Source organism: Paracoccidioides brasiliensis (assembly GCF_000150735.1).
Source record: "Paracoccidioides brasiliensis Pb18 unplaced genomic scaffold supercont2.17, whole genome shotgun sequence".
NCBI lineage: Eukaryota > Fungi > Ascomycota > Eurotiomycetes > Onygenales > Ajellomycetaceae > Paracoccidioides > Paracoccidioides brasiliensis.
The window spans coordinates 10458-33772 of record NW_011371374.1 but is presented as its reverse complement, the minus strand read 5'-3'; the positions used below and the strand labels follow the sequence as shown (position 1 = coordinate 33772).

The window sequence follows — 23315 nt, the reverse complement described above, 5'->3', positions numbered from 1 at the left end:
TCAAACCAGAATGTGTTAATGCTACTACGAGGACCTGCACCAAATTGGCCTCCGGCTAGCAGCCCTGCATATGGGGAGCCGTGGTTGTCCTCGCCTGCCGAAGGAACATAGATTCCTATGTGAGGGTTGGAAATAGGAGGATATGGTTCAGTTGGAGGGGGACCATAAGCCCATCCGTCAGAAAAGAAAAGATGGTAATACGGGTTGAAGATTGGAGGAAATGGAGCAGTGTTGTTATCAGCTGGGGAAAACCTCGGCAGGTCGTCAAACTAGATGTGATTTGAAATTAGTAGTGTTTCAAAGGATGAATGACGGAATGCGACTGCACTTACATCCATGGTAAATTCACCCAACTCTCCACACTTTGTCGGAACTGATGAAGGTGTAGTGATCGTCTTGGTGCTCTCAACAACTGATGTCAAGCTTTGAGCTGGGGATGACAATGGAGAGCCCTTCCATACGTTGAGCCACGAGACAACCTGGTCGTTAATGGTTGCGGTAACCATAGCTCCAACTTGTCGTTTGCTTATGGGTTCATATGCTGGCTGGGACAGAAACGAAGGTTTAGGGATTAGAGCTCCTGAAACAATCAGTATACCTGTTCCTTGGGCCATCGTGCTGGTCGGGATTGTGGAGTTCCATCCGCTTGAGCCATACGCTCTAGAAGGAACAGCTGAGAGTGTGGTTGGAATCGCTGAAGTAGTAGGTGCAATTTTAGCGGATGTAGATGGAGTGGGCAAGGTGATATGTGTGGATAAATTGGTTGAAGAGACGGGGGTAGAAGACGTAGTGCTAGCGGATGGAGAAGGTTGAGTGATTAATATCTGAGATGCCTCAGTGCTGCGATAAGTCACAGGGGTAATGGACTGTGATATCGGTTCGTTTGCCAAATAGCTTGACACTGGGGCATCAATTAAAGTCAAGGTAATTACTTTAGTTAAAAAGGATGTGACAAAAGTTGTGTACTCAGAAACTGGGATTGGGTAAACTGTTGCTGTTATAGTTGCCTCAGAAGTAGTAGCATGCAGGATGTTCTTTGATTCGAGAGTTGGCGCCTCACAGACAGAATTGTCTTCAGAGTCAGTGCTTGTTGTGGATAGGACAGAAGGAAAATACTGAGTGATGGTGACATATACTGTTTCCGTGATCGTTGTGGTTAAAGTCTGTTTCTTGGAAGACGTGCATGACTCTGGGAGAACATAAGACGTCATTGTAATAGTTACAACCTCCGCATTTGTAGCATTCCAACTAAAGAATTTTTCATATCAGTTGAAAATGTGGTTTCAGAGAAGCACCAAAGACTAGTCAAATCAAACAAATAACGCAGAATCACCAATGGCATTCCATTTAAGGGGGTATGGTATATGACCCCATAGGGCATATATCACTCAAACCGTCAAATGAAAGGACACGCTCCCTTCACTGAGCACTTATGATAGAGCGCATAGAAGATGTGAATGCAGCACGGGAACGTGAATAAAACCCAAAGGGACGAGGATGAAATAAGACTCAACAGGAATCACAGAAAGCATCAATCTACCTTCGTGGCAAACGAACTCCAGTGGTTAGGGCAATAAATCCCGCCCAGATAGCAGCATGGACACGCATAATGACAGCGGATTGCCAAAGGGCTCGTGATGAAGAAGGGAAGAAAAGGAAGGAAACCCTGAGAGTATCAGGGAGATGACAGAAAGAGTTCGAAACAAATCAACTCGCCAAAGGAGTTGGTGTCAAGAGTCTAGGATCGGGTCTTGAAGAGAAGAGAAGATGTGAACGGTGTTGAGAAGGAGACGACAGGGTTGAGAGCAATATGTCAAAACAAAGGAGTGTGCCGGTGATGTCGTGTCTGGTCGTGTGTTTGTGGGTTGTGTATAGCAACCTTTAGGCGGTAACCCCATGTGACCTCCTTTGTTTATTGCGCGGTGCTCCCTTGCATCTTCCCGGCCAGCATGACGGCAGAAATAGAGCGGAAAGAAGCTGTTGCTACACATCCACAGATGTCCTTTTGAAACTGATCATCAGATTGATCTGTTCTGCCTTTTGGACCGGGCATTACCTACTGAAGTTCAGAATCAGGAAACTGAGGGTCTCCACCAGCCCCTGGACACAATGGAAGACAAAGTCTACCTTGGCATTTACATGCAAAAACCAAGAGACTCAAGTTTGGTAAACAATTATTCTTACTCCCCAGAGGCACAACGCGCAAGAACTGATGGACAAGCTGCAAGACATCATTATCTAGATGATTCCGATGCCTCAATCCTGCCAGAGTCAAGTCCAGGCATAGACTGTGAGAAGGCTTGGACAAGCCCAAATTTTTGCTCATTTGCGACTGCTTATACAGCCTGTCTTTCTCTTAAAAAAAAAAAAAAGATGACAAAACCAAATAAGTAATTAACAATTTGTAATAATTACATAAAATGTAATGGTGAAATCATGTTGATCTAACTGCAGAAGATAGGAATATTGCGGAGCCAGCAATGAGAGAGAAATCAGAGGAAGAGAACCCCCCAGTTCTCGCACCTGTAAACATCAAGAGAGGAAAAGGCATCAAAATGCAAACTGTCTCACACATGCGTGAGATTTGCGAGAAGAAAGAAGGCAGGGGGCATGGAATGCATTTTAGTGGAGTATTTAATCACGCAGCCTGCGAAATATTCCTCGGGAATTCCTTGCAAGCATGAGCAAATTGTTGATGGCAAACCACAAATTAAAAACAATCAGAATCCCTCTGGGATTACCTGGCAGTTGGAAAGATTGATATTCGTATCTGAACAAGTCGATGGCTATATGTGGCTCTGGACACAATTTTTGGTTCAAAGATGAAAGATGGTTGATCTGTCGTCGAGAAGGAAGGGGAAAGAAAGTTGTCCAGACCAACCACCTTTCATTTAACGAGCCTATCATATTTTAGCGTGCATGACGTCCATTGCATAGATAGGCTCGCACGAACCCGAACAACCTTGAAAACTCCTGACTTCGAACAGTCAGTCTCCTTGAAAATATTCCTCGATCTCATGGAGTTGAAGATCAAGGAATATAGGAGGCAAAGGTTGTCCTCTGTTACACCCAATTTCCGTCGATAGCATGCACTAATGAACATTTGAGGATAAGTTTTTACTTTTTTGGGGTGACCTTGCAACATGAATAATTTTTGAACTAGTTAGTTAACTACCCATTAAAACCCCAATATTACAAAAGTCCTTATTATTCCATCATTGAAACAAAGGAAGGGGGTTTCCCAATTTTAGCATAATAATGAGGGAGGGCATTAATTGGCTCCGGATTGGCAAACTTTATTGTCCACTTTCTTAAGGGGAAATCCTCATTGACGCTCATTACCCACATCAGGTTGGAGGGATATTCAATACAACATACCTACATAATCTGTTCGTTGTTATTCTGAATGACATTCCACACGTAGATAGAGCCTCACAATAGACACTCATAAAAGCGCGAAGAGTACAACGTCACATATTAAAAGCATTAGCTAAATAACAGCTACATATCAGGATTAAACAAAAGAATAATCGTGGAAGAATCGTATCCAGGCAGTGAACAACTTTTTGATTTCTGTTGACGTAGCGATATCGATCTTATGATGAGCAGGGTTAGAAAATTATGCATGAACAACATTTATCTTTCAAGAAGGTGTCTGAAGGTAAATAATTCTAAATCGAAGGATACATTAGTTGTCCCCCTAGCTTATTCACTTGACACCGAAATCCTCTGGCGGACGTACTTCTGCATGCGCTGGTAAGATTCCCGGGGCCTGGTCTCTACCGGGCATCTCAAAGGGATACAACACAGAAGGACACGCCTGTAGTTGAATTGGCAAGATATCACCATGTCAAGTTCTGAGATGGCATCGACAACTGAAACCGAAATGGAATAGTCAAAGGTATGCTCTCGCTTCTAGCAGGGATGGCAGAAGCTCTGCAGTGCATGGTGAAACCGTGAGAAAGGGAAATGAAAAGAATGGGATTCTCTTTCACCATGCATAAGCTCTGACACTTGAAATGGAATTTTATATGGAGACGTTGAAAAATGGAAATAGCCATAGGAAGATTATCCAGGCTTTGCTTATTCCAGATACATCCAGTGCAATCCTGGCTGGCATATTACGAACTCTCGCAGTAGCTAGCTTTGGGATTTAAGCCACAGTCCACGCTTATTTCAGAATGGAAGAGACTACTCTCAGAGAGTAGAATCATAAATGATAGCTTTCCATTAGCTGTTGTTTCATGACCTTGGCGTTGGTCGAGAAATAAGATCTTTTATGCGAAAGTTTGCGAAGAATGAGGAGGTAGCTAATATACATAATTACATAGTTAATTAGCTGTTGTAGGTCGTCGTTTCCGCGAATCCATTGACGTTGCAGGCATCTAATATCGTACCACTTGAGAAATCTGACAAGGAAATGGAAGTGATGTTCTAATCAAATCGTACTGCGTGAAGAAACTTATGGACAGATATTTTCTGCTCGCTTTCCCTGGCAAACAGGTGTCTAGGGTATTTAGCGACATCAGCCCCCGGAAAGTTTCCAACGGTCTGTCCTGATCCTTGATTGAGGAAAGAAAGGTATTAATGTTGAAAGTGCATGTCCATGCCATGTCGATGTACGGCACAATGCAATGCTGAGCAAGACAACGAAGTCACAAGAGGTTTGAAACCTCGATGACCTCAGGCTTTCGATACCAATTTGCTAAATCGCTGGGTCCATAACTGAAACCGCATGTATGGCCGTAGTACGGTAGGTAGGTACACTTACGGTATAATCTGATAGGCCTAAATGCGAGAAAGACATAATTTATGACCGGCAGCAACTAAGCTCCTATGGTAGGAACTCCGGCTTCATTCACTTTGAGGACGGTCATACTGCCCCCACACAACCCGCCGGCCCCCCCGTCTCCTCCTGGTGCCCTCGTTTGCTGCGTGTCATTTTGACCTTTGACCATGGCGCGCCACTTCAGCATGTAGTGGGGCGACTGATTTTTGAAAGGGCAGGTCGAGCAGCGTTTAAACGAGGTCGACGATGTAGTTATTATTGGTCAACAGTTCCTTCAAGGATGTATAGCGGTCAAGGCAACGGGCAAATGCAAAATAATTTTTCCGACGACATCCCAATCCTCACCTAAAAAAAACTCTCAAGTCAAGGATGAAGCCATTGAATGCACGAAACGTAGCTAACAGAATAGGTTTTTACTACGTTCTTGGCAACATCAGTGATGTATTTTTTCCCCATTTCTTCTTGCACATGAAGTGACGTGCAGCAATGGGCTGGATAACTAGTTGTTGCTGATTAGCAGAAGATGGAACGTTTTGTTGGAACTGGTTATTTGTGGGAGTGTCAATTCTGAGAAGGAGATCAATTGATATGTTCTCAACTTCTCTCAACTCTCTCATGGCAATACTCCAGTCGGGATTTATGGCTATTATTCTGTCATCCATGAGGGCGGCTGTGACATAGTGATGTCGTCCATCAAGGAGACCGACTTCACTAGTTAACAAATATCAAAAAGAAAGATGGACAGCATTAAAGTCTTGTTTGTGGAAAGTCCATCCCTCTCCTTCAAGATGGATGCGAAGTGACAATCCTAGCTCCTCTGGTGAATTTCCGGCATTTCTGCTATTTGAGATTCAAGTTTCCCAGGGATCCATTGCATTCTCTGCGGCCTGATGATAACTAGACAAGCCAGGCGAACCTGTCCTGAATTGGCGAATGTTATGTCAAGTGGGAGCCAGGTTCTTTTGAAGCGCAAACCAGGTTTGGGCATTCAAATATAAGTGGCCCTAAAGGATTCAATGATTTGATAAATACTATTATCAGGGGTGCCTAACGACTCCCCAAGCAAATGGGACCCCATTAAAAAAAAAAAAAATATGAGGGGCAGACCCACCAGCACTCGAGTGGTGATCCTCGATTTTGCATTCCACTGGGGTCCAATTGATCCTCATTCCTATGACGGGATCCTTCATGCTGTTCTCAGAAGAGTTAGAGATGAGCCCTTTTTATTCATGCCTGAGAACCATTTTCATCAGGCCGAAAGGATTGTTAAGGAGCATTACTTTGTGCATGACGACTGGTGCTATGCAGCGAACTCCAGGGTCCGAATGTTTGCGGATCGTCTTTGGTGCTGCCTGTTTCCTTCCTAAATAATCTGAGAGGGCAGATTCCCAGTCTTCGACTAATCTTCATTTGTGCCCCATCCGTTGGGCTATTATTGGTCCTGATATCGAGTTAATAGAATCAGTCATTCGCTTTCCAACAGCAAGGCTCAGGGCGACTAGTTCATTTTGATCACATATCGCCATTATTGTTCAATGAGAAAGTTGCCAATTGTTCTTTACCTTCCGCCTAACTGCCACTGCTCCGCTGAATGACGAAACGAATCGACAATGGGAGCGATGTATCTCGTGTTTAGGACCCGCCACTTTCCTATTGCTCTATGCCTTATCTGTCTCTATCAAGAATGAGGAGGTTTCGAAAGGTAGTTGCTATTGCTAATAACAGAGCTAGGAGCCATAAAGGAAAGTGAAAAAGGTCAGAGTCTTTGTGTTTGTCTTTGGATCCTTTTGAAGATAATCCTACGTACGAGGGCCTCGTCCATCCCTTCTTAAATCGTATGCACTGGTTACTTATTGTTCATGACGATGCACTATCAAATGGACCACACGAGTTGCTGGGGATCCCAATTGCGATGACTGCATGCTTCGGCTGTAAGTATAGATTGAAGAAGAAGTCCAAACCTCAAGCCTCTAGGGTCCTGGTTTAAAAGCTGATGGCCTGAGCCAGCCCTTCGAACTAACGAGCAGATCATATGGACGTCGGTTCTGCGGAGGCCCAGACAAGGTTGTGGACAATTTCAAAACAAAACAAAACAAACCTTTTATTCAACCTGCTTGCAAAGACCGATTTGCTGGCTTTTTTGCTTTTGCCTGCCTTCGATATGTCCGTGCATACGCGGCATGTTCGAGATGTCTGCCAATAGGTTGCAATAATGACCAGGTTCTGAATTTTCACTCTGCGACAGAAAATAAGGTTCTCGGGGAGAGGCTTGCTCCGCTCACCAGCCGAACCATCTGAATTCCACGATGGATCACTCACTCTGACTATGATCTGCCCCACCAAAACGCTAGCAGAAGGTCAAAACGCCCAATCGGGCCCTGCGGGCAGCGGCAAGTCTTGAAAGAAGGACAGAGCATTATCCTTGACAATTCGCCTGTTTGGGGACAGCGTTATCAAACGAAACTTCAACCTTGCGCTAGCCTCATATCTCAACGGGCAAAGAGTAATAATAATAATAATAATAATAATAATAATAATAATAATAAACAGTCAACCGAGCCATTGCAGCTGACCAAGTAGATTCGAAGAACGCAGTAGACAAGGTCGGAAATTGTTGCTGGATGCCCGGGATTTCCTAACATGTTGATTCGAAGTTGCAACTTCGGCACCCGAAGGCTTTACTTTGGCTGTCGCTGAGATCACTTGGTTCAACAAGCATGTCCCAGGTCTGGTATTTGTACCTAGGATGTGACATTTACCGTACTGGTGGGTTATGTCCGGAGTACATTTATGTGCACGTACGTGTATTCATAGAAATCTTAAGAGACTTTAGGGTTGTTTTGTTTTGTCAGGAACCCAAACCTCAACCTTCTCTTCTCGTCATGAGCAGATGCACCCTAGTCGGGTGGGGAATTCTTAATAATCATTATGGAACGCCTGCACGGGAAGCAACACGGGGACGGGCAGATGCAGGGATTTGTGGCTGCAAGTCTGCCAATGATCTTGTTTCAGTGAGTCTGTGAACATTGAGAAATGTGTGTGTTGTAACTATATCCTCCAGCATGCTCCCATTAGGCATAGAGAAGATTCTGGGTTTGGACTTTAAATCCTCAGCAATATTCTACCCTATGTACTCCGTAAGGTTTGACGTGGAGACAACAGACGGCGCAACGTTACATGCCAGCCTTGTTCCAGGCAAGTTTCCTAGGCATTTTAATGATAACATACCGATCGGTCCAAAAGATGCAGGAAATGAATATGTCATGTATTGGCCAGAGCTGCGCAGCCAGTCCAAATAGTGACTTTGACAGCATTGAAAGGAGACGACAAGGGCGCTCACTACGTCTGGCTCGTAGGTATCTTCCTAGACGACAGAATTTGTAGCCTTGGCTGAACGATCCGAAGGGAGAATGAAATTCAAACGTCATCTTCTTTCTAGTACAACCACTAGCTATCAACAGTGTCAGTATATTTTTTTCGAATCCTTTTGGGAATGAAGTTGGGTCACTGTTTCTATTGCATTCCTTCGAATCCGTTGTGTGACATGATGACCAAAGGATCCGAGGAACAATGGAATTGTGTTGGTCTTAATGCCGAAGGCAAAAGTTCGATAACTTATTGTCGTATACAGATCAGCAGTGAAAAACTAGCTGAAGTGTTCTTTAAGCCTTCCTCACATGCGGCCTCTGGGAGTTGAATTGGAGGAAACCATGTAGGGCAACCATGGATGAATGAAGAGACGTGTTGACATGGACGCGTAAGGATGGTCAGTTCGGATAATTAACTAGTTTGCCTATGCCCCATGATTTAGACATAGCAGAAATGCGCGGTCATGCCGGGTTCGCATCGTCGGGTCCACAAGAAAGAATCATAAGGTAGGAATTTTGTGTACCCTGAATCCCACAAGACTCTTCTTACCACTGTGAACGGAGAAGATATCCATGGGTGGAGGATGTTGTCACTGTTATGCCGCTGGTGGAGCAAGGCTTGACAGGTAACTGGACATACGCTACCAGCGAGATGCAAATGGATTTTGTCACGCGTAGGTTATTCTCGAAGGAGTTTGGGGGCCACTTAGCAGCTGGAGGTATTTTAAACCCCTTGAGCTACAGCAATAGCCAATGAATAGAGGGGAAACATCTAGAATTTTAGATCACAGTCAACACGGCTTTGCAAGGAAAAACGTGAATCGAATTGTTCGATAGACGGTAAGAACTAGTCCTGGTTCCTCTGGCAATAATGAAGTGATTTACCAGGTAGCCACAGATCCTACCGTGTACTTGTACCGTGTACATCTAGTTGTTTCAGAACCAGCTCTCCAATCCCCTTTTGTAAAAGTCCGATTAGGAGTGGATGAGGTGTCTTTTGACCTCTGGTTCAGCAAATAAATCCGTTGTTACTGCTGTTTCCTCCTCTTCGCATTCGTAATTCGGTTTATCATTGATTTCTTAACGACGAATCCATGTCCTAGTGGAATAGACAAAGGCAAACGGTCACTATGTGCTCCATCTGTTGATTTATTCCCTTTCTAGGCGTTTTCTCTGTTGGTCTGATTATGTGGTAACCTTCCTGGGAACACCCTTTAAGTTTTATCCCGTCAAGCGATTCGACTTTCATAGCGAACCGAGAAAATAGGCCATGGTTCATCTCATATCTAGAGATAGAGTGAAGTCATTCCTTTTTGCGCGAACAACATCCACAGCGGAAGTGCATAATTGTCAAATCAAGCACGCTGAGTGACGAGATATCAGTTATCTGAAATCCGACCAGGCTAAATATTGCGGACTGTCGAATGGCGGGAGACCTCTCACCCCTCCAGATCCAGCCCACCCCTTCAGGCTTCTTCTCCCCTTATGGGACTTGGCTGAGGATTATGCCTCTAACATCGGGCAGGCCACACTAAACCTGCTAGCGAGTAATGAGTTGCTAGCGAAATACCTGCACTAAGCAATCGACGCTTGATCATTGGCAGCTCAGGACATTGGGCCTGCGGATGCTAAGGAGGCAGGCAATCTTGCCGGAACGCCGCATGATATCTAGTAGAGGCTGCAGAGAACGAGCACTCTGGGAATAAAAGGACTCCTGGGAGACCAATTCTGACTTTCTTGTTCGATTTCTTCAGGCGAGAACACCAGAACAAACATTCGTCAACCCAGCCGCGGAGGGGGAGGGGTCAGCCATTCATAATTTCCTTGTTACTTTGTAGAGAGAAAGCCTGCCAACAGAAAGTGTTATCAGGCTTGGTTATTCGTCTGCCAACCACAGACCCTCGCTGTGTCCGCCGTGTCCCTGACAAGGGCACACCAAGCCATAAATTGCATCCTAATAATCAGATCGCGCCTCTCCACCCCCATTAATTATAAGCTGTCGTCCACGTCCCGTCGTCTTCCACTTCCTATTTCCCAGTGCCTTACAAGACTTGGTTAGTCGGGGTTCCTCCCGTTAGAAATGCGATGTCGTTCAACCAAAAAAAACGCTACCCCTCGTCTCGCCTCCCTGCGTTAGACCTTGACTTCAGTCAGCGTCCATGTAACCCTGCTACATCGGCAACGGGCGCCATAAGCCCCGATGGCCGCGACCAGCAGCTGACAACCGCTATCTCTCCGTTGTCTTCCCCCCAGCTTTTGATACAGACTCCAGTCACCCCTTGTGAACGTTTCTCCCGAATGAAAATTGCGGATGGAGAAGATGGTACGAATCAGAACCGTCGCACCTGCTCGTTCGAGACTCGACCTAGTCGCAGTCCAACACATGAGGTCGATCTTCGCGATATCAACAGGGAGGGATTTCCTCAACATAAACCTGAACAAATGCCCTCTTCCTTGCGTTCATCAAAGCCGTTTCGCTTCTTAATGGCTTCACCTCCTTGTACAGATACGGCGGGGAACAAGGTGACGCCAAAAGTGGAGGAAATCGGCGACAATGAAACCTTATTGATGGAGAGAATCGAAGAGGAAAGCGAAGATTCGATCAAACAAACAGATTCCTCTGCGGCAACGCGAAATGCCACCGATGCTCCAAGGAAGCGTGGGAGGCCACGAAAATATCCACTCCCCATTCCTGGCCAAACAAAGATTGCGAAAGGAAGATCGAAAACTGGATGTGTTACGTGCAGAAGGAGGAAGAAGAAATGCGATGAAACAAAGCCGTCGTGCTTAAATTGCCAAAAGAATGCTGTCGTCTGTGAAGGTTATCCAGTGAAGGAAGTATGGAAAAGTGGAAAACAGAAGATGGAAGAGGGTAAACTTACTTCCCTTTACTAGGAATTAAAATCCCACCCAACACCAGCAGCAACAAAACAAAATTAAAAAAAAAAAAAAAAAAAAAAAAAAAAAATACGATGGTGATTGGCATCTTTTAGGATTCCTCTTGCTAACTTTCGCTCTACGTAGCTATTCGAAGGAATTCTATTGCCGCTATTCCCCCTGACCTCCCGATCTTAATAGACGGTATAGAGACTGAAGTTGATCGAAAGTTCCTTGACCACTTTGTATTCGAATTTAGCAGAGTTCTTACTCTCATCAACGATGACTCCAATCCCTTTAAGGAGATCTTGTTACCAATGGCTACACAGAATCGGTGCCTCATGCATTCGCTAATGTGCCTCTCCGGATCACATCTGTCGACAAGGGACCCAGAACCTCAATTTATTCGACGTAAAGAGTACCACTTTCACCGGGCCATCACTGATTTAAGGCTAACTGTGGCTTCTCAAACGGGCTCAGTCGATGACCCAGAACTTCCTCTAGAGGATCATATGATCGCATCGACACTAGCTTTGTGTCTTAAGACTATTTGCGAAGGAGAGACTAAGGGGGAGTATAGATCCCACATGGATGCAACCCGATATTTCCTGAAAACTAATCCCCCAAAGAATGAAGAATTTAAACAATTCATCATGGAGTTCTTCCAATATCATGACATTTCAAATTCCCTAACTACCCTGGATCGCCGACCCATTTGTCTTTCAGGTGACTTGCGTCTCCCAGACTTTGTTCCCCATGCCCAAGCCGGCGCCCTCTTGGGAATCTTCGATGGGTTATTCCAATATATTTCAGAAATCACCGTTCTTCGTGACAGGATACGGAAACGGATTATGCAAGGTCTGCAACCGCCAGTCGACTACCAGACCCTGAGCGAGGCTGTGTCAGTCGACGCATCGATTCGAGCTTGGGAACCAATATATTCTCCGGACAACCCCAACTGGTTCGCGGCCCAGCTTTATCGGCAATCGACATGGGTATACCTCTACCGGACCATGCACCCCTCCTTGCCAAGCGAAAAGATATCTAAAGTAGTGGATGATGGGCTTCTGTTCCTCGATCAACTTCCCATAGATGCTGGCGCCAATTCTATTATGCTCATGCCACTGTTTCTACTTGGCTGCTCGGCCTTCAAGTTGAAACAACGTGAGCGCATCAGGATGGGTTTCGATAGTCTTCAAGCTTATTCAAGCCTGCGCAACATAAAACCAGCGTTTGCGGTTGTTGAGAAGGTTTGGGAAATCATGGACGATAAGCCGGAAGAAAGTTGGGATTGGGAGAAGATCATAGGGACTATGGAGATGGACTTTTTGATTACATGATTTCTGTTTCCTCTTTTCGCCTAACAAAACCGAATGGCGGAAAGATGTCAGGAACTTAGGGCACGGTGTTGGATCACTAACTTTACATGTTCCTCCACGAGTTTGTTTTCACTTCCATTTTATTTACACAGCCTCTTTCCTCAACGACAACCGCCTCCCGTGGTTTCATTTTTATCTCGAGTTTCGCGGTGCGATTTTGCATATTATGTCTGCATGCGGTGGCGTTTTTCCAATCAGTCGAAAATTCAGGAGTAAAAGGAGCAAGGTCCAACTGTTACTGATGATGTGGTGAGATATCCGTACTGCTCGTTTTCTTAGCCGTTTGCGAAACATTTTCCCTGTTATTTCCACCACGGATGTTTTAGCAAACCTACCGGTATTTACTTCAAGGCGGCTTAGTATCCAAAGCCTTCTTTTAATGTGCTCCTATCATTCCCTCCCTTTTCGGTTACGATACCTAATCCCCTCTTTATTCCTTGATTTTTATTGACCCTCTTGTCATGATTTCCTACTGTCCCTTGTCCGTTTTAAGACAAGGCAATGTAGAGATAGAAGACTTAAAAGGGTCACATCTTAAGTGATCTAAAAGTCTACGGTAGCAGACGGAAAGTGGTGAGTAAAATTTCTGGTTCATTTTGCGTAGTGATATTTTTACTGTCTCTTTTAACGAAAGAGAACGCGAAGCAATGGAATGGATATGTTTCATGCATTTGTCTGTCTCCGCTTGGAGGATATCCCTCCTCCCATCTCTTATCTTCCACGGGTTGATCTTCTAGGACATGAGACACGAAAACCACGGGAGTGACATACTCCTGGACGCATTTTCACCATTATCTCTTTCCTAACGTTATCAAATTTCTCCGTCCATCAAACAAGTTGTGTGCCCTATTCTCGTCCATTCGCAGTTTGATATGAACTACACTTCCGTCTCCTGCTGTTTTCGGTTTCTGCTTTTCCGTTTCCACCAACTGAGCCGTGGATGTCATGCATATCTTCTGCATTCACCAAAATGACCATATTTCCCAGCGAGTTATGGTTTGCTCAGTCTCTATGTATGTGGAGTTGTTCAAGCAACTCTACTATAGACTTCTGATCTCGCCCAACACACCCTGCGTCGGTTAACCTACTCCAATGTTAAATGTTCATTCCTATGCCGAGACAATGTTCTCCTTCATGAGTGGTGTAATTTGAGCCCATACCGTAACACCTCCTCTTCAATCTCCTCTCCGCTTCTCCAATGAATTCATCAAGTGACTAGGACATTTGAACCTATGATTTCCACGTCGGATGACAATGATCATAATGAATGAGCCTGTGAAATTGGCCGTAAGTTGTTATCTAGGCTTTTCTGCATCATCATGTCCTATTAACTTGACACGTAAACATCATCTATTTTCACATTGTTTTCTGGACGTTAATAAAATTAACCACAGGCGTTGAGGATGACCTGTGGGCGTCATGGAGGATATAACGTTCTGTATAAACCAGCTGGTAGAGATATAAACTATTATAGAGGCACGTGATTAGTTGGAAGCGGATACTATTAGGTCAGGTGACCTCTATGTAATTGTTCACGTCCATAGTCCTTAGTCCACTACTGGCAATTGTGCCTTGTTGCCAGATGCAGCTACCCTAATGATGTACCTCATCATATATAACTGTGCGATGTTGACCTCGAATTGGGAGGGAAAGCTAGCTAGTCCATATACGCGGTACGCGGAATCGATTCAATTCGTTATATAGAGGAATTCGCTATATAGGGGTTGATTATTCAAAGTACTCCTGATTATCCTTGCTGCTGCTGATTTTCAAGCTTCCATGATCCTAACCTTCATTTATAGTAATTAATCCATTGAATTAGACGCTGATCTCCCTGATCCTGCTGCTCCTCATACAAGTGAAGTTTTATTACCAAATTCAACGCCTATGAAGCTATAATCTGTGAAAGGGTTTCTATATTCACATTCTCATTTTTATCACTTTTGTCAAAGTCTAATTGTGCAATAATATGCTTTTGATAGCACTTTTACTCCAAAGAATAGTGTACTGCCTGATAAAGATGATTATAACATGAAAAGAAGAATTCAGAAGTAGAAAATAAAGTGATTCTTTAATTATGTAACTTTTTAAATCAATGTTTTAAGATCTTATTGCTAAGAATTTAACTTTGTAATTTATTAATATATTAAATTATTTTTTAAATCAATTAAAATTAAAATTTTTATATTATTTTAATTTAAAATAATAAATTTTTATATAAAAAATTTTAACTATTATAATTAATTAATAATTAAATTAATTTTTTTTAATTAAATTATTTAAATAAATTTTAATTAATATTTATTAAAAATATTATTAATTATTTTTAAATATTATAATAATAATTATAATTAAATATAAAAATAAAAATTTAAAAAAAATTTAATTTAAAAATTAGAAAAAATTATTATTATTAATATAATTAATATATTAAATTTAATTTTATCTTTATAAATTATTTTATTATAAATTTATATTATATTAATAATTATAATAATTTAATAAAATATTTAAATATGAATATATAATATATATAATATAATTTAAATTAGATTAAATTTTTATTAATTATAAAAAAAATAATTAAATAAAATTAAAAAATTTAATTAAATTTTAAAATATATAAATATATAATAATAATAATTATATAAAGTAATATTAAAATATAATTACAAATGAGAAAAAAAAAATAAAAATATATAAAATCTAGTTGCTAAATTCAACATGAAAAAAAAATCTAACTAGATATGAGACTATAGAGTCTGCGATTTTATCTGCTCAGCTCATTCAATAGTCTATTATTATTCAACACTTTGCATCTCTGCCTAGACTAAGCATATAAATGCTGCAGAGATACAGTAATTGTGACACGCTTAAGCATACTAGAATGTCCTGTACCTAGTGTAATTTCATTTAATTTAATTAGTGGTTGTTAAGTATAAAGTATTCCAGGCTGAAATCTAGTTATTTGGTCTTCAGAGAGTTTAGTGATCGGTTCAGTCGAGTGGTTCAATTGTTAGAATACGTTAAACTAACTTGAGTTAATAGTGGGGCTGATGTAGCAGATTCTCAGAATCCGGAAGAAGACACTGAGGCACTGACGTCAATTTCACGGATTCCGATTCATCCCAAAGGAAAATTTCACCAATCTTCTCATCATCAATCACGAAGAGTTTTGACGCCGCGATCGCATTTCTGCTCTCTTCTGCTCTCAGGTACCCTGGGACTCCTACTGCCATCTCGGCGGCTCTCCGCGTTCTCAGCGATGACTGTGCATCGTGCTTGATTCGACTCCCGGCTCCTCGCTTAAAAGCATTCCGAACCTGTTGGCATACATATATTTATCAGCCATGACTCTCTTCCAGGTCAGGGAGCTGTTGCAGTTCACAGAAAACGGGGATAATGCGACCGATACAGTTATCAATAATATTCATTTCAATAGAACCGCTCTGAATTATTTTAACTATACCCTCTATTCTAATGGAACATTATCCAACGGTTCGAACTGCTGGCTTTTATTCGACATCTACAAGCCTCGAATGTTGTCAAATGGAACATTTCTCAATGCAACCTCATGTTATTCTCCAATTGGTGACCTCGAGAAAAGGGGAAGTGTAGGGATCGCTTTCGCGTCGATGTTTGCGGTGACGATAGTGTTCACATTGATCAATTTGAAGAAGCATGGAATGATGTTCTTACCGTCCGAGAAACGATGGGGGGCCATCGGAAGGAGATGGCAGTGGTACTGGATGCTTTTCGTTGCAGCTTGCGGTATCATAAGCTGTTTCATGAGCATCGATGTCGATCGTGTTTATTTGCAGGGAATTGCGCTCAGTCTTCAGAGCTTTTTCTATTATCTACTTCTTCCTGGACTGCTTGCCGCTGTATGGGAGGGAGTCAGGCATTGGTACGTACTAAATCCATACGTGCGAAGGATTCCACATATGCCGCACATCGTACTGCCCGCTAACCATATTGTCTACAGGGGTTCATGGCAGGAACGGCAGATATGTGATCGTGATATCTTTGCATTCTTGACCGCTTCTACAAGGGAGACACAAGAATTCTATCTGCCGCTGATTTTTTATCTATTTGCTTGGCTCAACTTCTTTATGGTCATTCCCAGGAGCTGGGTTACTATTCAAAAGCAACACAGTTATGATCTAACGATGACGACTGCGAAACCATCCGCAACAGACTCGCGCTTTAAAGCTGGGAGTATTATTGCAGCTGTATGTCTTGTTATCATCTGCTACAGTCTTGGGCACAGCATCTATCGATACAAAGAGCGTCCAACGAACCGGCTTCGTTCAATGACGTACTATATAAGCTCTGCACCCCCGAAATTCATCATCTGCATTCTTCTCATCGGCATCCGTGTCGGATTCGGCATCGCCTCCGCATTTTCATGGGATATTTCACCCATTAGATATGATGGCAATGTCGGTTGGCTCTACGGACTAGGTTACGCTCCCGCACTCCTCATCGTAGCTGTTTTGAACTTTTGGGGTTACATCGATCCCAATGAAGATAAGGCTCTGATTAATCAACGTCGTGAGCGTGGTCGCGCAGCCGATATTGAACTGGGCATTGAAGCTTCAAAGAGGAAGCCGGACTGGTGGCGTCGACTTCGACCCGATTTCCAACACATATCTGGTGGTGATCCTAACGCGAGACTACGAGCCCTAACCACAGAGATAGGAGGCGGAAAACCAACCCAGCAGAATGTCGAACGCTACGTCGAAATGGGGACTTTGTCCGCTTCTAAACCTTCAGGGGAGAACCAGGACATCAAATTCAATGATACGAATACCCCAAGCATGGTTATTCAACATGATCCGTTCGCGGATCCAAGCCCAAGGACTAATACTTCAACTCTGATGCACTCGAGAAATCAGGTAGTTCTCACCTCCAAGAGGTCGGGAAGCCAGGCCACCGTCTCATCTGGAGAAACATTGACTCAGCAGCAGCCTCCTCAAAAAGTGAGGAGTATGTTGGATATCTAACGTAATATTTTTGGGTTATCATTTGAACCATCATCTACAAACATTTTCACTTCTATCTCCTGTACAGACATTTTTATTTTATTCTACGTTAACATTTTTCCTTTCTTGCATTGCTATAAAAATCTTAACAGAATTTAGACGTTTAATTTTTGTTTAAGGTGTTTAGTACATTTCACAAACGAGCCACACAAGTATCACACTCTATATACGATTTGAGGAGGCCATGGAGCAGAAACGAAAGGACTGTCAACTATACTTGTTGGACCTTTTCCCCGGTTCTCCCGACGTGTTACGATGCCGTCGAAATCTATACATCTGAATATCTGTTACGAGTTTGAAGAAAGGATAAAAAAGAACTCTTAAAGAAGAACTCTTTTATAACTACTGGGATATTTCTTTTGGCAGCTTCTTTCATTTAGACTGTATTATGTGCTCTTGTCATTGTTCTTACAGTTCTACCTGTGGATCTTCCTGTCTATATATTTTCTTCCTGGCACGTCACGGCTTTGTCCCCTTCGAATAAATAAACGAACGAAGAGGTCTCATATAAGGATTTATCAACTCCCAAGGGTCCTAACTACATCGGTGTCTATTTGCCTTCTTACGTGTGAGATTGTGCGGCCTCTCTCGGTCAACCGGAAACGTATATCTGCTATTTCTGGCAGTAATGACTTTGCATAGAACAAACAACCTGCGGCATGATTAACTCAGTATAGTGCATAGAGTTCAGTCAGACGAGAAGTAATCTGTCGTAGCATTAAAGCATGAGGGAGAGATGACTTGAGCCATATAACATATGGAAGACCAGCTACGTCATCATACCCGAAGGCAGTAGCCCTTAATTAGCATCGGGATGCTTATTTCACTTGAAATAATTTCTCAGCCCTATCTTCGGATCCAACTTTAGTAGGATTACTGGTAACCTCTATCTATGTGTTATACCACTAGTTATATATATAGCCCATACAATAAACTTTCTGTGAAGAGGGTGTTTCGCGAAAGGCTGCGACCCACAAAATCTTTGGCATGAAAGGGTTCAGCGCTTCATCCCTCCAACGGATCCAGATAAGAGAAAGTGACGATCTGCTTTGTCTTAGGAGTTTCATGTGATTCTTTGCGAAAATCTCGAGTTATTCCAGGCAACCAAAGCCGTATTTCTTCACGCATGATATGATAACCTGACCAGGCGGTATTACCATATTAATATTTTAGTCCAATGTAGAAGTCGACTGTAAAAAACAAAAATAATGAGACTTTTCATGAGCCCAGCTCACATTTCCCATTCATTGTTTGATTTAGTGAGCCTTCTCTGTCAACGTGGACATCGGTGACGGAATCGTGCTGCTGAGCTGTTGCACGTATGCGAGACAAATTTCGAGCATGTTCCAGCTCAGTTATCTGAAGATGACCTGGTTCGATCTACGGTAGGTTCGAACATTTACCATAATTGCCATCGAGGCTTTCGTCTGAAAATAAGGACGACCCCTTACTTGATCCCGGGCTAGCAGTATGCCACTGGGAAGTCGATAACAATGTTTCTAGGTTCCTCACGAAGCATTCAAGTGTGCAACAATGCACGCATGACAGCAAAGCGTAAAAAAGAAGAGCTCTATAGAGTTAGATTAGTTGCAACCAATAAGCGGCAGCAGTTTTATGTATGAGGACTAGTTGACTGCTTCTTAAATTATCTGCTTCTTAAGGAAACTCTGCATGAATGGATGTAGGTATGTACAGGACCATTAATACCTAGATACCTAATTCAGAGTAATACGATGTGAAATACCATATTGAACACTGCACCAGACTCATTGAAATTGCTCGCGGTAAGGGGAGTATATTAGAACCTGATTCCAGCTGAACAAAACAGCAGATGGATACCAGGGGGGCAAATAAAGGACAGAATTTCAAGCATTGCTCACTCGGTGTCGAGATTGGTGTCGAGTGAGTTACAACGCATAGTATCAATAAGAGAGAATTAATAAGAACACGAGTGAGAATTAAAACAAGTTACAACATAGGTTGAGCAATTCAATACTCGTAACGAAGATCATGGAGACAAAGACAATGAAAAGTACACCTCCAGCATGCCCGATGTTTGTCCCTTTACCATGTGAACTTAGATCCCTAACCCGATTTTATATGTGTAGCTGATAATCATTCCGTAAATAGCATTATATGCGCCTTGCCCGCGAAACGCCCACGCAAATCGGCAACAAGAGGTACCAGGAGAAAACGTAAAAAAATGGAATCCTTACGGAAAACCAGATGAAGGCAATTTTTGAGAAAGCCGGTCTGGAATATCGAGTGCAAGGTTAACTTGAAAATTTTGCATCCTTGTAGTAAGATGTCTCAAAAGCGCTGACGGATCATGCTGTGAAAACTTTATCAAGCTGCCGTAGGGCTCTCATATCTTCTCCGAATCCGATTTTTTCGCTTGGAATATCCTTGGGTCCATCGTCTGAGCCCCTGACGGGGTTTGGACTTCTGCGGCTAGTGCCATTCAGCTTGCCCGGTGTTATTGGTCCATCGATGATACTCGATAAGCTCCCCGCGGAATGGAATGGCGGTGAGGGAGGTGGCCCATTCATGAGTGAATTGATGCTCGGGACGGTTGTGGTAGATGAAGATGGTCCGCTGCCGTTACTGCTCGCGTGGTTGTTTTTAATGGTAGGAGGTATGTTTTTCATCGGAGGGTGGCTGGGGACATGTTTATGCTGGATACCATTTGCCTGGGGGTGTCCATGTGGTTGGCCAGGAGAGCCCATTCTTGGAGGTCCCATCATAATCAGCGGCTGTGATCTTGGGGACCGACCAGGGTTGTAAAACGGTACCCCTTGTCCGCCAACGGGACCTGGGTGGGTTTGTACGGGAGGGGGAAGCGTAGCATCGGCGGGGTGTACGGGTCTTTCATATGGGGCGGGGAGTTGAGGATGAGAAGGTGGAGCATGAGGATGTGGGCCGTATGGAACAGGTGGATGTCCATCGGCACCTGCGAGAGGGGGTAAATACGCAGGGTACGGCATGACAGGAGCATGTGGTGCGCTTGTGATTGGAGGTGGTGGCCAACTATACTGAGGAGCATATGATTGGGGATGCGGAGGACCTGAACGAGCATAGGGAAGAGAGTGAGGAGATACCGAAAATGCGGGAGCAGGCATGGGACCACGAGTCACAACGGGCAGATTCTGTTGGTCGTTAACGCTGGATTCAGGATATAGCCCTTTCTGTGGACGGATATGTCGTAGAGCTGGGTCAGTGGACGGCTGGTTCAAACCAGGAGCAGTCGGATGAGATCGTGCATAATAGCTTATTAAATGTAGATGCTGTCCTGTAGAGGTTGTGATGCTGAACGACTGTTTCATCAATCCATCTGGTTTGTATCGATATCCATCCGGGCCTTCCTCTCCCATCTCCAGCATCTTCGTCACTCCCTCTGTTGCTATCAGGAGTCTTCCCTGCCCTTGACGCTTGGGTAACGTGTCCGCCTCCTCTTTTCCCTTCCTTTCTCTGTAGGTCAAGAAGCTTCCGGATACTCTACTTGCGCTCCATGATTTTCCATCCGTCCATCTTCTCATTCCAGCTTCCCGCTCGTCCCAGACAAAAACAGAGCCAGATTTGATCGACTGCCGTTCCTTCTCCGATAATCTTCTCTGAACACGAGGCAAAAGACCGATACGGCAGGCTTCGAATAAAATGATGGCGTCCGCAGGTGTGCGGACATGCCCGTTATACGTCTCCATCCCCTATTCTCAAGTATAAAGAAGGTTGTCAAGGCAACGGTGGTCCGATAAACCAACCTTTCGCAAAGCCCTTGGTAAAGAATGTAGAAGAAAAGATAGGAAAAGTGGCTGGCTTTTTGTCCCTGCGTCTGCAGGTGCAATCTTCAAACACTGATGATCACAAGAAGGGATTAGCTATTCTGTATTAGGTGTAAAATGAACCGTTAACGAGTTGCTTCGCTCAATCAAAAGTAGGGCAGGAAGGTGGGGAAGGAAGAAAAGCCAAAAGAAAATAAAAAAAATTAAAAGTAAAAAAGTAAAAAATAAAAAATAAAAAGTAGGAAGCAAGGGGGGAAATGTATGAAAGCCCTAGAATTAGAGTCCCCGAAATAAACGGAGGTTGCCTTGTGGCTTAAGGTCTTGTCATGAACATGTTGGAAAACTTGGGAATCAATGGAGGCTAAGCGCTGAGAATTCTCCGGTGGAATTGGGATTGGGTCAACTAGCCCACACATAACAAACGCTCTGGGTGAAAAGATGAATGAATATGGGAGAGACCGACAGCTGAAATTAATCTCATTCGGTAAGTGGCCTAGGAATAGCCTCGATCACAATATTAGGAGACAGTGGTGGTGACCCATTTACCCGGATTTTGGGGGGTCCATAAATGGAGGCAGTTTCTTTGAATATCATCGAAGCAGAGGGCAAACCCAGATAATGTAGATTACCGAAGCAAAACAAGGGGAAATTAATATTGTCGAACGTACCTAATCCCGTCTTTGTGGGCTTTTGGCGTGTGAGGATGACGGGATGTGCAGCATGCGTCCAAAGAATAAAACAGTGTCGGATGCCGGGAGGTTCTTTTTGAGGTCACCCAAAGGGTTTGCAATGAGAGTTATCGAAAGTTCCCTGGAAACTCTCAAGAGTAACTTAAATTCTACAAACCCAGGGAATCATGAAATAAGGAGAAGGGGAGTGAGGGTCTCGCCGAAGTCAAAAAACGAACATTGATGGACGAGGCGGAGTTAGGTACGAGGTACGGTTTTAGGGTCAGCACGTGAGAGCCGGCTTCACTTATTTGGGTGTATTGTAAGGGGAGTTCGATGTATGGTACTAGGTAATGCAAGGTGTACATAGATTACGATACCATACAGAGAATACATTACTGTATGTGCCTTATATACTCCGTACATACACATACCTAGATACGGTACATACATACCATAATATATCCTCAGAACCTTGGAAGAGATACATACCCAGGTGTTTGCCAAAAGCAAAGAGACACCATTGCACTAACAATTCAGAGTATAATATACCTCTTGGAAATGTAAGGAGAACTGTCCTTTCTCCTTCATCATTCCCTTTGTCGCGTAAAGAGTATATCAAGCCCTCTTAAAAGCTTATTATTGTTGGACGATATGTGCGTGTATTAAATGTGCTGGGTATGGTGCTCTGGTGTCAATGCCCTTGTGTATCCAAACATAGATTGCTATAGTTAGATATTATAGATATTATTAGAGGTTAATGTTGAACATGGCTTTAAAAAAGTTGAACGAGGTTTAAAAATGGGGCCCACTTTTTTAACATCAATCTTGTCATAAAATAAACATAGTCTGCGCATAAGGTACACAACTCATATTACTAATAAATGCAGCTCTATTCAAAGCTCCCAACACCGGGGTTAGGATTAGGCTAAGGATTAGGGTTAGGTTAAGGATAAGAGTCTGCGAAGTATGATAAAATTATTACCACAAGAGGCATATAGAGATGTTGAACATGACTAGTGTATAGAGTTTTAATGAGGGTTGGCATGGTTTATAGCATAAATAACATTTGAGGGTTTTTCTGGCTGAATTTTAAAACCATATTCAAAACTGTATGCACGTACCCTTAATTCTTAACTGTGAAGTTAAGATCGGTACTGCTGTAACGAATGACTCTGCACTTGTACAGGCATCTGTATCAGTAAGAGAAACACTTTACAGAGTTGTAACTTAGTTAATTGCCGGTGTGAACAGAGTTTTCGCATGCAGGCTTTCTACTTGGAGCTGTGGAAAATGTAGTTATTTAGACCGAGAACTGTAGTACGGACTATGGATGCCAAGAGCGTTTTGTTGATGTTTGATAGACCCAAAATAGATGTCGATGCCAAGCATGATTAGACAGACATTGCT

The 23315-nt window shown here is 43.2% G+C and overlaps 6 protein-coding genes across 6 annotated transcripts in view; 3 read left to right on the top strand and 3 right to left on the bottom strand.

Annotated features, from left to right (window-relative positions):
* PADG_12441 (uncharacterized protein) overlaps nt 1-1211 on the bottom strand; it is a gene marked incomplete at both ends in the record, with an annotated part of 1587 nt that extends 376 nt beyond the window's left edge. Inside the window, 2 exons of the mRNA XM_010765456.1 lie at nt 7-269; nt 333-1211. Of these exons, the coding sequence (XP_010763758.1) occupies nt 7-269; nt 333-1211 (1142 nt within the window). The remainder of the gene's footprint in view (nt 1-6; nt 270-332) is intronic.
* Nucleotides 1212-7851: 6640 nt separating this feature from the next.
* On the top strand, nt 7852-8088 carry PADG_08133 (uncharacterized protein; the record flags this gene model as incomplete). The annotated part of the gene is made up of 1 exon (XM_010765378.1): nt 7852-8088. One exon carries the CDS (start codon nt 7852-7854, stop codon nt 8086-8088), a length of 237 nt encoding a protein of 78 aa, XP_010763680.1.
* A 2154-nt stretch (nt 8089-10242) lies between these two features.
* Nucleotides 10243-12374, top strand: PADG_08132 (uncharacterized protein; the record flags this gene model as incomplete). The annotated part of the gene is made up of 2 exons (XM_010765411.1): nt 10243-11029; nt 11182-12374. 2 exons carry the CDS (start codon nt 10243-10245, stop codon nt 12372-12374), a joined length of 1980 nt encoding a protein of 659 aa, XP_010763713.1.
* A 3080-nt stretch (nt 12375-15454) lies between these two features.
* Nucleotides 15455-15652, bottom strand: PADG_12440 (uncharacterized protein; the record flags this gene model as incomplete). Its single annotated transcript, XM_010765455.1, has 1 exon — nt 15455-15652. The coding sequence occupies one exon, from the start codon at nt 15650-15652 to the stop codon at nt 15455-15457; it is 198 nt and encodes a 65-aa protein (XP_010763757.1).
* Nucleotides 15653-15763: 111 nt separating this feature from the next.
* Nucleotides 15764-17419, top strand: PADG_08131 (uncharacterized protein; the record flags this gene model as incomplete). The annotated part of the gene is made up of 2 exons (XM_010765377.1): nt 15764-16320; nt 16399-17419. 2 exons carry the CDS (start codon nt 15764-15766, stop codon nt 17417-17419), a joined length of 1578 nt encoding a protein of 525 aa, XP_010763679.1.
* Nucleotides 17420-19785: 2366 nt separating this feature from the next.
* PADG_08129 (uncharacterized protein) lies at nt 19786-21159 on the bottom strand (the record flags this gene model as incomplete). Its single annotated transcript, XM_010765376.1, has 1 exon — nt 19786-21159. One exon carries the CDS (start codon nt 21157-21159, stop codon nt 19786-19788), a length of 1374 nt encoding a protein of 457 aa, XP_010763678.1.
* Between the last annotated feature and the right edge of the window lie 2156 nt (nt 21160-23315).